At 37.1% G+C, this 17863-nt stretch overlaps 1 protein-coding gene and 1 long non-coding RNA gene across 2 annotated transcripts; one reads left to right on the plus strand and one right to left on the minus strand.

Moving 5' to 3' along the window:
- Positions 1–719: 719 nt before the first annotated feature.
- LOC137391577 (BTB and MATH domain-containing protein 36-like) lies at positions 720–10936 on the minus strand. Its single transcript, XM_068078090.1, has 5 exons — positions 10578–10936; positions 9927–10033; positions 6367–6520; positions 3739–3994; positions 720–1056 (listed from the first exon to the last, which is right to left on the minus strand). The coding sequence occupies exons 1-5, from the start codon at positions 10729–10731 to the stop codon at positions 834–836; spliced, it is 894 nt and encodes a 297-aa protein (XP_067934191.1). The 5' UTR covers positions 10732–10936; the 3' UTR covers positions 720–833.
- A 3163-nt stretch (positions 10937–14099) lies between these two features.
- On the plus strand, positions 14100–17332 carry LOC137391611 (uncharacterized). The gene is made up of 3 exons (XR_010978136.1): positions 14100–14372; positions 15545–15692; positions 16109–17332. It is a non-coding gene; the product is annotated as an uncharacterized lncRNA (long non-coding RNA).
- Positions 17333–17863: the final 531 nt, after the last annotated feature.

Consider the following 17863-nt stretch of genomic DNA (forward strand, 5'->3'; position numbering starts at 1 on the left):
TACCAGTTTGTCACAGAACAATATCTCATACTATACTGTAACTATAAAAATGAAAAGTGCCTATAAAAGCACTCTAATAAATTTGGATTCTGATGCACAGATTTGAAAGCAAACTTATTTTAAACCTGACGTAATTATAATTTCTTTGGCGTCTATAGTGTTAAATTTCTTCTCGCAGCTTAGCTTATTTTTACTCTGTTTCGCTTACACGATCAGCCGGTCGATTTAAGAGAAACCTATCTAAGGACGTTTGCCTTCATCACCCTTTCAATATGTTGCCAAAAGCACGAACACAGGTGTCGTCAAAAATGGCAAATGCACTACCCCTAACCAACTTGTTCGAATGTCTATTTTTATAGTCTTGATAGATAGCACCAGCCTTTTCACAAAGTATCGTTTCAGTTGCGCGGTTGCTGCGAATTGTTTGACTTTTATCCAAAGCCTGAGCAGTCTCTCCATCTCATCGTAAGGATTGCTATGCCGTTTGGAAACTATGGTTAGTCCTTTTGCAGGCTTACTGCCCTTAATATTATCATTCTGTTTGATAATTGTGCATATTGTGAATACATTTCCGTCATATTGTTGAGCCAGCTCAATCAGGCATATACCTATCAGATACTTTAAATAATCTCACATTTAATATCAATTATTATCATTCGCTTTTTCGCATTATCCATCATTGTACCGGTTAACTTTCGGTCTACGAACAAAACTTTCAATTTCAGAAAAGGTATAAAATATATTTATGGGACCACAGAAACACATTATAAATGTTGAAAGCAAGAAACAGTACAAAAGAAGACAACCACCATCCAAACCCTCAGAATGATGTGCTAACAGTCCTTGTATTCTGATAGAGACTGCAACTGATCGAATGCAAAATCTCGAAAACATTTTAAACAAAGAATGCATGTATCGTCAAAGACTCTGTGTTTATCACACGGATAACTGTTTCTAGATTGGCCCCATTGTTGTAGCTTGCGATAAAGAGAGCTTGCACTTACTCTAACATTATTCAATGACTTGATCTGCGCCTTCTGCTGCTCTATCTTCTCTCTGCAATTAAGAACATGGCTATAACTAGGCTCTGCTCTGAAATAACTGGTAATAACTATTGTGCATGAGGACAAGAGAAAACAACTGCCGATTTATACAAGACAAAGGATACCTGTCAACACAAAACAATATGTTGACTGTCACAACCGCTTTAGGGAGTCTCCAAAACATATTAGTTGATCCGTAATTTATTTTACACCTATATGTTCTGGAGCAAAGGTTCAGTAGGTGAATGCAACTTTGCGTCTTCCACGCGCACCACTTGCAAAAAACCCTAAGCAGGCCTAACCTGTGATATTTTCTGACACGCAATATCTCATACAAAACTACAGACATTGTTTCGTATCATAAAGAATTACAAACTTGTTATGATTTCGGTATAGAGAGCTATACAGTCTTGTGCGGTAAAACTTATAAGGAGAATTCTAGGTAAGTCCCCGGCGTTTGGCTATAACAAAGCTACGACTAGTTACACTGTATGAGACTAGTTACACTGTATGAGACTAGTTACACTGTATGAGACTAGTTACACTGTATGAGACTAGTTACACTGTATGAGACTAGTTACACTGTATGAGACTAGTTACACTGTATGAGACTAGTTACACTGTATGAGACTAGTTACACTGTATGAGACTAGTTACACTGTATGAGACTAGTTACACTGTATGAGACTAGTTACACTGTATGAGACTAGTTACACTGTATGAGACTAGTTACACTGTATGAGACTAGTTACACTGTATGAGACTAGTTACACTGTATGAGACTAGTTACACTGTATGAGACTAGTTACACTGTATGAGACTAGTTACACTGTATGAGACTAGTTACACTGTATGAGACTAGTTACACTGTATGAGACTAGTTACACTGTATGAGACTAGTTACACTGTATGAGACTAGTTACACTGTATGAGACTAGTTACACTGTATGAGACTAGTTACACTGTATGAGACTAGTTACACTGTATGAGACTAGTTACACTGTATGAGACTAGTTACACTGTATGAGACTAGTTACACTGTATGAGACTAGTTACACTGTATGAGACTAGTTACACTGTATGAGACTAGTTACACTGTATGAGACTAGTTACACTGTATGAGACTAGTTACACTGTATGAGACTAGTTACACTGTATGAGACTAGTTACACTGTATGAGACTAGTTACACTGTATGAGACTAGTTACACTGTATGAGACTAGTTACACTGTATGAGACTAGTTACACTGTATGAGACTAGTTACACTGTATGAGACTAGTTACACTGTATGAGACTAGTTACACTGTATGAGACTAGTTACACTGTATGAGACTAGTTACACTGTATGAGACTAGTTACACTGTATGAGACTAGTTACACTGTATGAGACTAGTTACACTGTATGAGACTAGTTACACTGTATGAGACTAGTTACACTGTATGAGACTAGTTACACTGTATGAGACTAGTTACACTGTATGAGACTAGTTACACTGTATGAGACTAGGTCCACTGTATGAGACTAGGTCCACTGTATAAGACTAGTTACACTGTATAAGACTAGTTACACTGTATAAGACTAGTTACACTGTATAAGACTAGTTACACTGTATGAGACTAGTTACACTGTATGAGACCAGTTACACTGTATAAGACTAGTTACACTGTATAAGACTAGTTACACTGTATGAGACTAGTTACACTGTATGAGACTAGTTACACTGTATGAGACTAGTTACACTGTATGAGACTAGTTACACTGTATGAGACTAGTTACACTGTATGAGACTAGTTACACTGTATGAGACTAGTTACACTGTATGAGACTAGTTACACTGTATGAGACTAGTTACACTGTATGAGACTAGTTACACTGTATGAGACTAGTTACACTGTATGAGACTAGTTACACTGTATGAGACTAGTTACACTGTATGAGACTAGTTACACTGTATGAGACTAGTTACACTGTATGAGACTAGTTACACTGTATGAGACTAGTTACACTGTATGAGACTAGTTACACTGTATGAGACTAGGTCCACTGTATGAGACTAGGTCCACTGTATAAGACTAGTTACACTGTATAAGACTAGTTACACTGTATAAGACTAGTTACACTGTATAAGACTAGTTACACTGTATGAGACTAGTTACACTGTATGAGACCAGTTACACTGTATAAGACTAGTTACACTGTATAAGACTAGTTACACTGTATGAGACTAGTTACACTGTATGAGACTAGTTACACTGTATGAGACTAGTTACACTGTATGAGACTAGTTACACTGTATAAGACTAGTTACACTGTATAAGACTAGTTACACTGTGTGACACTAGTTACACTGTATAAGACTAGTTACACTGTATAAGACTAGTTACACTGTATGAGACTAGTTACACTGTATGAGACTAGTTACACTGTATAAGTTCCCAGTTGATTTAGATTACCCAGTACAATGGAACAAATCAGGCTTTAAAAAATGTTATTTAATGTCTATATTTCAATTACTTTCACCGTTATTCGACAATTAGTTAAGGTCGATGCATAGCCAACCATTGATGAATAATTCATTAACACTGAAAGTCGACAATTTCAAACTCTTTGGACTAAATCCTTTTTACGATGCACATTTGCTCACCATGTATTTTATGAACTCATAACATACTGTATGTATACTATAAACGTACCGGTAAACATCAAGCAAATGTTGAGCTGGAATGTGTTGTGTAAGTTCAGAGTTCTTTTTATGATCAATGGCTGACATTGGTAGACTTGCACAGCCTGTTATGGCACTTTCGAGAAGTCTCGGCATGTTGTATTCGTGAGCAATAAGTAGGATATCCAAACTTGCCCTTTCAGTTAGGAGAACCTCTTCACACTTCCACTTAAGTACCTTCATGTCATACTCATCAACCAGTGGAAGAAGAGTCATGACATTCTCAGCTGAAATAAAATCATAATACAATTACTGATGCCCCAGCTAAATCTGTGCGATCATTAAAGCTCGGTTGACACTATATCGTCGTAGCTCCGCGTCTTCTTTTCGGCGTTCATTGCCGATTATGTGAACCGCAAACCGATGGCATCAACGAAGCAAGGCGGACACGCCGAGAAAGTTTACAGCTGTCAAAGGTTCCCGATATTTCGCCAAGCATCGACCGCCTTCTAAATGTGAACCATTTTAGCGATGGTAATTCGTGGTTGCTGACAGCGTGACTTATTTACTTCCGTTTATGACCGTTGCTGGGGAGTAGTATTTGATTTCAGTCCTCCGAAAACAAACAAGTTTCTTCGCGAAAATTTAAAAAAAACTGAGAACACTACATCACTGATGCAAATGCGGATGGGTTTGCGATAGTGTGAACATCGTTATCATCAACAATCACCAAAGTATTGTGGAATACGAAGATACGGCGATATAGTGTGAACCATCCGTAACCAGAACTGTGTATTTATGTGGCTTCAAGAGATTTTGTTCTGACCACCAAATCATCTTAGAAATTTTAATTGCCCTTTGCAGGACTGTCCTACTAAGTTGTTGAATCGATTGCATAGTAAGACACATAACATTTGCTAGTACCCTAAAGGTCCTGCCACATGTAACGATGTTTCCGTTGATTCTGACCGAAATCACGAAATGAATGAAAAACACAGAATTATTCGGCCGAAATTGTCAAAACTGCATGCGCACCGGAATCATCGGCGAAACGCTTTTAATTGGCTAAACAAATAAATTATTAGCGAGCACGATTCTAGCAGCCTTTGCAATTTATATATTCCATGACATGTATTACACCACACAATAAAAGTACCAGCGCAATCTAACGTAGTACATACGACGCAACTGCATAAAATGCGCTATGGTTGGTTCTTTATCATTCGGACACCGTGGCTACAAATCATTTATTTTTTTATAATAACAATTTCTATTTTAGCAAAAAAAGTTTCGTTGTAAAAAAAGTTGCCATCTTTAGCGCAATAGAGTCAATTGCATCATATTTACTATAATAAATCGCGTTAGTATTTTTCTTGCTTGTCGTGTTATGTGCCTGGACTATATAAATTGCACAAGCTGCTAGAATCGTGCTCGCTAATAAATTGTTTAGTTAATTAAAAGAATTTCGTCAACGATTTTGGTGTGCATGCACAGCTCTGACAATTCTGTGAATTTCAGCCGAATAATTCTGTGTTCTTCATTCATTTCGTGATTTCGGTCAGGATCAGCGAAAAAATTACTTGTGGCCGTACCTTATTATAATTATTTGCACGACTATTCTGACACTCTTGAAGGCGATTGATTGGCACATGCTTCAGAATGTCAGTAACAGAGCAAAAAGACAAGCTCAAATCCCACATTATGCAATCTTGTTCTAACCTCCAAATGTGGTTTTGAACGAGCGGACAATTACTGCTTTGGTTTATTATTTATTATGACACTCGGTATAAGTTTTATGTAGTTTTGCTGAGGAAGAAGCGTGCTTAGTAAGAGACTGTGAATAAAATACAACAAGCAATCAGTATAAGTTGGTGACAGTCTGACAATAGTGTAAAAACCTTTCATCGGTATATCAGTATAAGTTGGTGACAGTCTGACAATAGTGTAAAAACCTTTCATCGGTATATCAGTATAAGTTGGTGACAGTCTGACAACAGTGTAAAAACCTTTCATCGGTATATCAGTATAAGTTGGTGACAGTCTGACAATAGTGTAAAAACCTTTCATCGGTATATCAGTATAAGTTGGTGACAGTCTGACAACAGTGTAAAAACCTTTCATCGGTATATCAGTATAAGTTGGTGACAGTCTGACAATAGTGTAAAAACCTTTCATCGGTATATCAGTATAAGTTGGTGACAGTCTGACAATAGTGTAAAAACCTTTCATCGGTAAATCAGTATAGGTTGGTGACAGTCTGACAATAGTGTAAAAACCTTTCATCGGTAAATCAGTATAAGTTGGTGACAGTCTGACAACAGTGTAAAAACCTTTCATCGGTAAATCAGTATAAGTTGGTGACAGTCTGATAATAGTGTAAAACCCTTTTATCGGTATATCAGTATAAGTTGGTGACAGTCTGACAATAGTGTAAAAACCTTTCATCGGTAAATCAGTATAAGTTGGTGACAGTCTGACAACAGTGTAAAAACCTTTCATCGGTAAATCAGTATAAGTTGGTGACAGTCTGACAACAGTGTAAAAACCTTTCATCGGTATATCAGTATAAGTTGGTGACAGTCTGATAATAGTGTAAAAACTTTCCATTGGTATAAACACACTATTTGAAAACTAAAGATCGCAAAATCAAAACGTTTACCAGTAATGATGGTAGAGTGAGGAGGGTATATACAGTTTAACAATAATCGCACATCCTCAAGGGACTTCCCCTGCATCACCACTTTATTTGTTTCAGTTTCGGTGAAGCAACTAGAGAACATTGCCATGAAGACAGGAGACCAGCTAGCGAGCATCTAAAACATAATCTAGCATTAAATAAGAAACTCCATTGGAGGGCACCAGTAACAATAGTGGGTAGACGAATGGCTTATGCTAGGTTTTCAGTTTTGGGATCTGTTTAACAACGAATTCGTTTATCAACAAGGATTTTGGAATGAATTTGCAACATTAAATGATGACTACCTGTATCGTAGTTGATCTATAGTGAAGCCCAGCACTTGTGTCTAAGGATATGGATATTATGCTGACTAGTTATGATCATCTACCCTAAGTATAACAAAATCAACTAATCTATAATAATAATAATAATAATTTTTTGAAAGAGCATTATAAATTCACTCAAAGAATACTGAGGTAGCTAAAACACAGCCTGGTATTACTAAAGGAAATAGCGGAAAATAATGTAAAAGATTTGACAGTGATGGAGTGGTAAGTCCAAAGTGGTTATGACAAATACAGTGCACCCCCGAGTTACGATTACCCTGTTATACAGTTTTACCGTCTCACGATGTAGAACAAGATGTTCTTTTGACGTCGCCATACATTTTTTGCGCCATACAATATCAACCAGTTTTTCTCAAAATTAACATTTGGCAGCTGGTGTGCTGAATATGTCGGAATAACGAAGGTGCCAATATGTTATTCATCAAAATCCCTCACAACGCCTGAAAGAGGTACGATGCTCACTCTCTCTCTCTCTCTCTCTCTGTTGAGCTTTAATCGTTATAAGTTATAGTAAAAACAAAGCCGACACCAGATAGGTGATACAATTTTAGATGATTCTCCGAAACTTCAAAGACACCGTGAAACAAAATTTCAACATGAAAAAGATCCCACTAGAAAGTTGGGACAAGATATGTAAAGACAAAACACTATGGAGAAATCAAGTGAAAGGATGTCATAGTCAGACACGATGGACAACAAGATAATGTTATACGTCTGTCTCAAAGGCAAGAACTCCCTACGGTACATACTGAACGTAGTACATTGTAATGTTATATTTTATTGCAGATTATAACTACTAAATACACTAAAGTTACTGTAGGTAATGTATGGCGCGGGTCCACTGTAATTCTCTTAACACGTGTACTTCTGTTAACAACGCGTGTACTTCTGTTAACAACACGTGTACTTCTGTTAACAACACGTGTACTTCTGTTAACAACACGTGTGCTTCTGTTAAAAACACTGTACTTCGGTTAACAACACTGTACTTCCGTTAACAACACTGTACTTCCGTTAACACCACTGTACTTCCGTTAACACCACTGTACTTCCGTTAACGCCACTGTACTTCCGTTAACACCACTGTACTTCCGTTAACACCACTGTTTGCAAAAAATTGATAGTTTCATGATTTTACAAAAATATGCTAATTTGTTGAATGTCAGAACTTGAGCCAAAGGAGACTTTAGCACAACTAAAATGGCATACTCAAGTGATTCTGCAGTAGCTTTTATACTGATCACTGTTGCAATTTACAATATTTAGCTGAATAGCAATATCCTGTTAATCAGAGCCGTATCCCGTCAATAAGGATCTAATGCTAATGTTGCTTGTCATTTGCTGATCCACATTTTTTTATTACCAACAGGTAAGGGCGCTAACAGGCAACGGCGCTAACAGGCAACGGCGCTAACAGGCAACGACGCTAACAGGTAACGGCGCTAACAGGCAATGGCGCTAACTGGTAACGGCGCTAACAGGTAACGGCACTAACAGGTAACGGCGCTAACAGGTAACGGCGCTAACAGGTAACGGCGCTAACAGGCAATGGGCGCTAACAGGTATTTTTCACTGATTAATAATGTAAGTATTAAGGTGCTATTACAAAACCTCTTAAAAAGCATTTGGAAGCAAGACAATGAAAGGAATGCATCGCTTAATCTCAACTAGGCTGAAAAAATATACGGGTTGATTTGAACAAAATCTTCAATTTAAATAAATCTGAATTGTATCTTTTTTATATTTACAGAAGTGTTAAACCATCATGGTCGGAAAAGCTGTATGCTGAAACCAAATGAGAAATAGGCAAATTAATGCTTTCACAAAAGTCTACATCGGGAACAACTCCACTAGATAATGTCTATATGATAAAATTTTTACAAAAAGTGGTAGCGATCATGTATAGAGAGAAAAAGTTGCTGATCAATTTTCTAGCAACCAGCTAATTTATTTAGGTTTATGTATCAAATCTGTATAAAGAAAATAAAAAACAAACCCTTTATTGTTGGTTTTTATATCTGGATATATAAATATTTAACACATTTACAGGGAGCACTCGGAGTAGTGTGAACACCAGATCTCGAGCTAGACACAATATTAGTAAAACTTTACAAAAGGTGTCCCATGAATGACAAGAGTAGCGTGAACATCAGATCTCGAGCTAGACACAATATTAGTAAAACTTAACAAAAGGTGTCCCATGAATGACAAGAGTAGCGTGAACATCAGATCTCGAGCTAGACACAATATTAGTAAAACTTTACAAAAGGTGTCCCATGAATGACAAGACTAATCCATACAATTAGTAATGAAGCTATATTTATACTGAATTCTGTGAGCAAATGAAAGTCAAGCTATTTCTACAGTTTGTTACTCACTTTGCAAGCGTGAACAGTCTCAATTTAACAATAATTGTCAAAATTTTGTGCCAAGTCTGACATTGAAATATCTGTTCGGGTGCTGTTTGTAAATTGAAATATCTGTTAGGGTGCTGTTTGTAAATTGAAATGTCTGTTAGGGTGCTGTTTGTAAATTGAAATGTCTGTTCTGGTGCTGTTTGTAAATTGAAATGTCTGTTCTGGTGCTGTTTGTAAATTGAAATATATGTTTGAGTGCTGTTTGTAAATTGAAAAAACTGCGTTATAAACTAAAGAACAGCGTCAAGTGCCTGTTTAAGAGAGATCTAGTTGACACCTCGCTCACGAAACCGGACATTCTTTTCACATGGCAGTAATTAATTTAATTGGTGCCATGTGAAAGTTTCTATCAACCAATTAAATTTATATCAGTTTTTTCTTGTACGTTTTTTTCTAGTTTCTTTTTCTTGTTTTTTCTAGTTTTTCTTTTTTTCTACTCATAAAATTGTTGTTTGAAAATTTTGGAAGTGGTACGCTGGAATTACATCCTATATGAGACAAATATTGGCTCGAATTTTGTTGCATGTGCAAAAATTCATGTGGATTTGATCAAACACTAAAGTTTCATTGTACAAGACTAATGATATCAACTAAGCACTGCTCTTACTCGTGAATCAATCACACACGAAGATTAAGAAAGAAGAAATGTTTTGAAGCATTCTGAGCAGCAAGGTCGCTAAAGTAAGACCTAACATACCAAAGTTAAAGGCACAGCGATAAGATTTAGTTAGGAGAGCTATTAATGTTCATTCTGATATAAAATATGGCTAGAACACACCTCTTTATGGACATGTAGCTCAACGCCATTGACGAGTAACACCATGTTGGACAACGAGTCCGGCTCATTGAATAATCTAGGCGATATTCCTTCAGCATCAGGCTTTGCTACAAATGTGCATGACATCCTAGTAACAATACCGTATAATATGCGAACGCTCACTATAAATGAAGCTAGTAACTTGTCATTCCAAAGATGACATGTATCTTTTACAGGTGAATATCAGTATTGCTTACAATTACATAACATTTTCACTAGGACTGAACCAGTGATAATCAAATTAGCTCACACAACCTAAAAAAAGTGCACAAACTAAAAATCGTCAAATAGAATAAGATAACATAGCAAACTCAACACTGATGTATGCATACCTGCCAACTCTCACGCGTTGGGCCTGAGACTCACGCAATCACCCCAAAGAGAAAATGAAAATGCGTGAGATTTTTGCCCCAATTTCCACAATTTTATATATACCATCATTGATACATCAATTGCCCTAAAACCAAATCTCACGCATTGCTCCACTCTTGGGTTGGCAGGTCTGGATGTATGCGAAAATTCGGATTAATTGTGCATAACATAACTTCTCACGAACACACATGAAAATATTGTAATGAATTTACGGCAACGGCTTTTTGCACAATAACTCACCGAAGGGCGTAAAAATTTCTTCTCCTCGTTGGTTCTTTTCGATATGCCTGTCAGTCTTATTCAGGGAGGCTCGCCTCTCTCTCAGCTCTTTTCCTCGAGCATGATAGGTGATAGGAACGGCACCTATTGGCACAACTGATCGCTGCGAAGCCATGTCGACAATTGCATTATTGCGATCTCGACTGTCGCAGTTATTAGCCTTACCCTTAGATGAGTCATCGTTTACAGAAACTACGTTTCGACAATTTTCTCCTGAGCCGCTACCAAATATGGATGAAACCGAGTGATTAACATTTTCATACCTTATAAAGAAGTTATGTTCAAATCGTAGTATATTGCACGGTTAATGTCCAGTCGTTCGTAATATCGTTATAAGGTAGATAATCCACGCAGAGATTTCAGACATTGAACATAACACGTTATGTTATGGTCACACAGGCTAGAAACTCTTGGTCGGTGATTTTTGAAGGTTTCGAAGGTGATTTTCTGAGTTTAGGATTATGCGAGTTTGGACAATGACGTCATAGCTAGTTAGACGTGACGGCAGCAATACCCACCTTCATACTATTCCTGGAATGGCAATGGTCTATCTAAACTAATAAACTTCCGTGTGACAAATTGAGCGCCATCTTGAACAGTGCTACACAGCTTTCCGGATGTAATTAGTGAAGTAGCCGATCAAATTTATCACACGAAAAAAACTCATTTATCTGCTGGAATTACAAGAATTGCCAAGTGTGCCTGGCACCCCCTCGGCGCACCCCCAAAATCGGCGGGAAACGATAATAAGTGGTTAAGAATAAAAGTTGTGAGAAAGATGTTAGTTTCCATGGAAGCCGCCATTTTGCTAGTTGTTGCCAAGAGACAATCACACAATGCCGCACGCTATGCTTAGTTCCCATTGAACCTAATCTCGAAGAGCTGAGTTATGAGAAAATTAAATGTAGAGACTGAGGATGACTCTGGCAACAATTATAGCGATTCAACCTCCTCTCGCAAATCTTATGTCATTGAAGTCAGCGCCATGGCGCCTACAAGAAAGGCACAAACTCTCGTGAATTTCTGGACGAAAAAAACAGCAGCCAGCAAGCAGGTTAGTGTTTTTTAATGATTTTTCCCGTAATCACATGGTTTTGTAGCAGACTGCAATATTCCTACGGCGATAACGATTTTATTATTATTTATACAATAAACATTTAGATCAATTATAATATAAATTAAATATTTTGATAATTATTTTGTTATGTTTGTGATTGAGTGACCTTACTATGCACAAGCCTGGGTTTGCTTTAAGTTGGAGAGATTTATTGACATTGAACTTTTGAGCATTAGATCAAGAAATAATTTAATTTTAGATGGACTGTTCGTGCGGAGACTTTATCTAAAGTTTTGGCAAACTACAGCTATCTCCTGGAGTTGTGGCCTTTAGTGAGAGCAGAGTCTAGTGACCCAGCATCAATAAGTCGAGTGATTGGGGTGGAGTCAAAGATGGAAGATTACAACTTTCTATTTGGTAAGGCTGGTTGAGTAATAAATATATTGTAGTGCCGCAGCATAATGATGCCCTTACAGTGAAATGTGCCTCGACCTCTTTGCCGTTCAGACTTGAGTTTCGTTCTGCAAAGGTCTGATATGCTATGGCTTATGAGTCATATTGCTTTAGCTATGTTTAAAAAAGAATTATGTGAATAATATTTACCTATCACACACTAAATTCATAGGCTAATTTGTATCATTATTGTTGTCTAGGATTGAAACTTGACATCAAGGTGCTATCACTTACAGACAAGTTGTCCAAAACACTGCAGATCAGTAAGTTATCCGCTGTTGATGCGCAGAAGCTGGTTAAAAAGACAACAGATGTGCTAGAGATGATGAAGGAGCAGCTCCTAAGCTTCAAGGAGGAAGTAGACAAGGAAAGAGAGCAGCTAGGTAAGTCATTAAACCAACATTATTTATTTTTCTTACCCCGGCGGTGGGGTGTTCATTTATTACTTAGCAGTTTCCCAAATTAGTCATTCATGATTTGCATGTTAACTTTTAGGCATCAATCTTCCTAAATAGCCACGTGCTAGGAGAGCACTATACATACGATAAGACCAATTACACCACTGCTCAACTCACCTTTGACCAAATGCTAAGGAAGAACTACAAGGAAGTGCTGGACTTGGCCATCAATTGCATTAAGAATAGGTTTAGGCTGGAGGGTATCGCTGTCTACTCCAATATAGAGAGAGAATGCTTACTGATCCTACCTGTGATACGCAGGTGATCACCAAGCTCTGCTCTTTATATCAGGTAGAGAGACCTACTCTTCAGAGTGAGTTGTCTTCTTTGCATATGACAATCAAAGCTGCAAATATCATTGATTTCATATCTATATTTAAAGCAGATTGTGTTGTGTACAAAACTTTGTTTCCCACTATAACTATCTATGACCTGCTTGTCATCATCAATGTTTTGCCAGCCACTAATGTTAGTAGTGAAAGGTCATTCAGTGCTTTAAAAAGGTTAAAGACAACCATGCATTACAGTATGGGTCAACAGAGACTGAATCATCTTCTATGGTTACATACCTACAAAACAGAAACAGACAGCTTAGATGTACAGCAAGTCATCTCTGAATATGTGAGAGATTTTGCTGATAGAGAACGTGATATTGCCACCTACAAGTAAACTAGCTGTGTTATCTATTTATATTTAGGGTAGTGCTGTCACCCTTATGGCTTCACTTCGGGGCACATGGTTTTCTTGCTGTGATATGTGATGATATTTCTTTGGTGCTGACAGAAAATACACTACGTCATGTATTAGGTATCATAGATATCTCATGTTTTGCCTTGTGTTCTTATTGAGCATTTATAGTTCATATCATTTACACACCACCTCCTATGACCATTCCTCAAAGCTCAGGAACGTTGTTTCAAATGGTCTACAGTGCACCATATGGCTTGGCGGTTGGGTTTTCGCCCCAGACCCCATTGGGGGCTCCCAATGCCCCCCAAACTCCCAGTTGTAAATGATAAGTCACCTAAATGGCACCTTCACTTGAAAACATAGGTCTACACCCCTGGCTGGAAATCAGTGTTTTGCCACTAATTGTTACCGCTACGACAACCCTGAAACACAAGGGTTAACGATATACCATTTCACAAGTGAGTTTAGCGTTTTATTCCTGCACTAATACAGCAGTAGCTGTTCAGAAGAAGCTTGCTAGTAGTAGCTGGTTAGAAGCTTGCTAGTAGCTGGTTAGAAGCTCGCTAGTAGCTGGTTAGAAGCTCGCTAGTAGCTGGTTAGAAGCTCGCTAGTAGCTGGTTAGAAGCTCGCTAGTAGCTGGTTAGAAGCTCGCTAGTAGCTGGTTAGAAGCTCGCTAGTAGCTGGTTAGAAGCTCGCTAGTAGCTGGTTAGAAGCTCGCTAGTAGCTGGTTAGAAGCTCGCTAGTAGCTGGTTAGAAGCTCGCTAGTAGCTGGTTAGAAGCTCGCTAGTAGCTGGTTAGAAGCTCGCTAGTAGCTGGTTAGAAGCTCGCTAGTAGCTGTTTAGAAGCTCGCTAGTAGCTGGTTAGAAGCTCGCTAGTAGCTGGTTAATATCTCGCTAGTATCTGGTTAATATCTCGCTAGTATCTGGTTAGGCAATTTAGCTTAGCTAGACAGTGTGCTTATTTGTATGCTTAACTTTTATAGGTTGATCTTGCTACCCAGGTGTTATCTGTATCAGTGGCTGATTCTCTAATTACTCTGAAAACCTGAGTTATATTTGCCACAGTTTTAAGACTGATGCCACAGTTGGATTCATTCAGGTTAGTGCGTGTGAGTCTATTTTCCCATGTGTAACTGCAATTTGATACTGCAAAGATTTGTTATTGGAAATTTTGATGTCATGCATGGCAGCGTGATCACAGTTGGAATAATGTAGGTTAACTTATATAAGTTGTAGATATTAAAATTCAGCCAATGTTAGTAAATGTGGTTTCTTGTTGTGTTTCCTCAGAAAGTTGATAGACTATTTGATATACTCAATAGTGGGTCAGTTGCAGGCCGTGGCTATAAACGGTTTATACGGTTGTCTAGTATAGAGTGTCTAACTCCGTTTTTGCTAAACTCAAAGATATATCTTATGAGTTTGAAAAAAATAGATGATACACCTTTATACAACACTAGGTGGTACTACATTTTTTTATTGAAAGTTTTGCTTGTTTTACTATTCGCTTCCTATATCTTCGCTATGGTCGAAATACCTAAAAAACTAATTCAAATTTTTGATTGAATCAGAATTGCACACGTAATATTCTGGTAATGATCTATTGTTTGGTGACCTGATATAGTCTGTTATCTTTTCACAATATTTCAGTTTGTTTCTATGGTGAAATATTCTTCGTTTATTTTTCCCTTTTCTAGTTTATGATCTTGGTATGTGTATTGTTCTGCTTCTTAGTTTTCTACACTAGCAGCTGCATCATGTAGTGTGGTGCGATATTAGTGCATAATTGTTATAAGCCTGCATTAACTTATAATGATCTACAGCAGGGGTGCCCAAATGTCTTTAATTGAGGGCCAATATTTGATATATTTGATAATTTTGATAGACCACAATATGTATGATGATATGAACTGAAGTTGTATATGAGTTTAAGAACATTATTGTATTTCTATAACTATATATATTACATTACTTAACAATTACATCCATGTGTCAATAACAAATTATGTTTAGTTGTCTTTAGTGATAATAAAATACGGATTATGTGCGCCATTTGTATAGAGAAATACTCTACATTATAAAGCTTTACAAAACAGCCTAAAATGAGTTGAATTCCAAATACGTGCAAGAAGTCATTTTTTGGAGACCTGTAAGGTGGGCCACATTAAATTTGATAGTGGGCGACCACAGGCCGCTATTTGAGCATCCCTCATGTACAGTAAAAAAAGAACAATGTCTATGTATTGACATATTTTGGTAGTTTGTTTGTAGGCATGTTTGCATTTCTGGATTGGTGTGTGCTGTTGATGTAGTGCTCGGTTTTGTTGAGAAGCTACTGAAAGTCATTTAGATTACCCGCTGATGTACAAGTTCTCACAAGACCATCTAGAATTGTTCTTTAATGCTGTGCGGAGGTGTGGTATGTAGTACAGTGTTTGTTAATTCATCTCATCCAAGCATAACTGAAAACGCACATATTACGCTTTGCGGTATGTGATTTCACCTGCTGGATATAGCTTTTCAGACCACACGCTGCTTTCAAGCAAAATAGATCAAGTGGGCCAAATCAAGGATGATACAAAAATGATATCACCAAGCTTCAAGATAATGGGCGCCAAAATCTAAATATAATCAATTCATATATTGCTGGACACCATGATATTGCTCGACTATGAATCTATTTTCTTGGTATGTTTGATTGTAATGGGGACATTTTGGCTGATACCTTAACTGCCTAACAATTGTCTTTTAAAAATCATTATTATTCAGTCCATATTTTACCACCATTTCCATTTTATTCCCAATTGCAACAAAGGATAACTGCTATTATTTCAGGAGGCTGGAACAACAACCCATCAGTAGAGCAGTTCTGGCATATCTTTAGACGCTTGGTTACAAGATGTAGTGTTACACCTGGAGCTACTGGTAATGTCAGATCTATGGATGACACCGCATTGTTGCAAGCTTCTACTACCTATGTGCCACCAACTGTTGGTAGTGAAGATTATGTTGAAGATGTTATTGACAGACAAACTATGCTTCCCGAAGGAATGCTAAGCATTACATCACATCCTGTTCTTGGTAACATTGCTGTATATTTACCTGGTTGGCTTGTCAGAAAACTGCATAAAAATTGCGTTGTGAGCCACATAGACTCTCCCTAATTCAGTCTAAGGAAGTTAGCAAATGTGATGATATTCATGTTCTGTTAAGAGTTAAGAACAACGGTGACTTGATTTCTCCTTCTGATGGTGTTGTAACAACTGTTCTATGCACCGAAGAGTATCTGAAGGCTGCTACATCAGCAAATCAATGTTTGAAATATCCCAAGATTCTGAACTGTGTGAAAGAAGAGATTGCACGAACAGATTCTATATTTGAATTAAAGCAACATTGTACTGACACTTCTGTAAGAATTGATAATCATCACTTCTCACTACTAGTTTTAGTGGTTGAAACATTCTTTGATTTAAGACAGCACCACTTTGCCAACATAAGAAACCTAGATTTACATAAAGTGAACATCAGACATCATGCTACAAAAAACATGTTATATAGAGGATGGTGAACTGTTATGTCGCCATGACATAAATTGTCTATAGCCGGTTTATATTAGTATTTATTTGTAAGACTTATCTTTATATCTGCATACAAATTGTATGGTTTGCAGGCATGTAGTAGTTCAATTTATTATATAATTTATATATACTATAATGCTGTTAGACGTTATATTAAGATCATCAGAGCATATGGCTCATTAATTTTTTATGCATGGATCATTTATTTTCTGAATCAAACAAATTTGATGGTCAAGTATAATGTAATTAAGATTTACAGCTTGTTTTATATATGCATACAATTTGTACAGTTCAAAGGCATTTAGTTGTTTAATTTATTGTATACTTTTTATATATAATGCTATTAGACATTGTATTAGCATCCGAGCATCTGGCTCATTTTCTATGCATAGATCATTTATTTTTTTGACCACAAATAAATTTTGTGGTTAAGCATACTGTAGTTGAGATTAATAGCTTGGTTTTGGTCTATTTCAACGAATAACACATAAATATAACACAAATCAAGATATATTGAGTGTTGGGACCTACTGGCGCAATAGCTAAAGCTAATCTAGGCTCGAGGCCAATCCAACCACTTTTCGAACAAAGCAATGTAGGTTACAAGATTTTAGTCAAATGTATACAACAGATTGAGCCAGTTTTCTGCTCTTGGTGATGTAAACAACTGTTGTGATCTCTTATTAGATAGTCAATAAGTTTTAAAGCTAAAGTTCACTGGGCTGGTAAGGCGAGCAGTGCCAATGATACCCTTAAATCTAGTGGTAACATCTGTTGATAAGAAATGCAAATTATATATAGCCCATATAGAGTTGTCTGCCTATTGTTGAAACCAGACCAATAGCCATCTACAACAAAAACTTATAGCCTATGAATCTGTAGATCTTTAGCTAGCTTGACTTTGATACATATGTTGAATGAATATGAAGATCTTTATCTTGACTCTGATATATAGGTTGACTAGCTGCATTACCCATGTTCGGGAACAGATTTATGTGAAGCAATATTTTTA

This window comes from Watersipora subatra, chromosome 3 (assembly GCF_963576615.1).
Source record: "Watersipora subatra chromosome 3, tzWatSuba1.1, whole genome shotgun sequence".
Lineage (NCBI taxonomy): Eukaryota > Metazoa > Bryozoa > Gymnolaemata > Cheilostomatida > Watersiporidae > Watersipora > Watersipora subatra.